The sequence below is a fragment of the Rhagoletis pomonella genome, unplaced genomic scaffold, assembly GCF_013731165.1.
Source record: "Rhagoletis pomonella isolate Grant_MI unplaced genomic scaffold, Rhpom_1.0 Rhpom_scaffold_00007, whole genome shotgun sequence".
NCBI lineage: Eukaryota > Metazoa > Arthropoda > Insecta > Diptera > Tephritidae > Rhagoletis > Rhagoletis pomonella.
The window spans coordinates 22,106,789-22,107,426 of NW_023458561.1; the positions used below are offsets into that span (position 1 = coordinate 22,106,789).

Below are 638 nucleotides of genomic sequence, written 5' to 3' on the forward strand. Positions count from 1 at the left end.
GAAATGAGAAAATGAGTAGTTACACTTTGTATGAATTTGGGTGATTTCTGCCCTACACTTACCTGTAAATCTTGCACGAAAAGCTTCCTGAGGTTATGCAGCGTTTGCAGCTCCTTTGAAACGGTATCTTCGAGACCTTTCAAGTCCTTGCGTGCCTGCTCGCGTCTCTCGTTGGTTAAAATGATGTCCTGCAACTTGTTGGACTTGTCGGCTTCCTCCTGCTTCAATTTCTCGTAATCGGCTGTCATCTGCTGATGTGCCAAGATCAACTTCTGGTACACATCCTTCATTTCGTTCATCTCATGCTGCTTGGCCAGTATTTCGTCACGCAATTCGGACACTTGCTTGGTGTGCGCTTCACGCAGTTCATCCATTTGCGAGTCGAACATGGAACGCAGTTCCTCCGCCTTCTGTTTCTCTTCGGCATTTACAGCGGACACATGTTCGGCCGCCTTCAGCTTGGCGCATTCCTCACGCAGTGAATCAATTTGTTCCTCGAGTGCGCGCTTCTTGTTTTCGGCCTCGCGCATCGATTCTTGTAGCGACTTCATGCGCGCCTCATGCTGCGAGATCAATAAACGATATTCGCCCAGGTCTTTTTCATACTCGGACAGTTTTTTGTTCGAGTCCACCTGCTG

The 638-nt window shown here is 48.4% G+C and overlaps 1 protein-coding gene across 1 annotated transcript in view; it reads right to left on the reverse strand.

Annotated features, from left to right (window-relative positions):
• Window positions 1-5: 5 nt before the first annotated feature.
• Window positions 6-638, reverse strand: part of LOC118743611 (kinesin heavy chain-like) — a gene marked incomplete at both ends in the record, with an annotated part of 69,612 nt that continues 68,979 nt past the window's right edge. Inside the window, one exon of the mRNA XM_036476379.1 lies at window positions 6-638. This exon is cut by the window's right edge and continues 1 nt beyond it. Within this exon, the coding sequence (XP_036332272.1) occupies window positions 6-638 (633 nt within the window).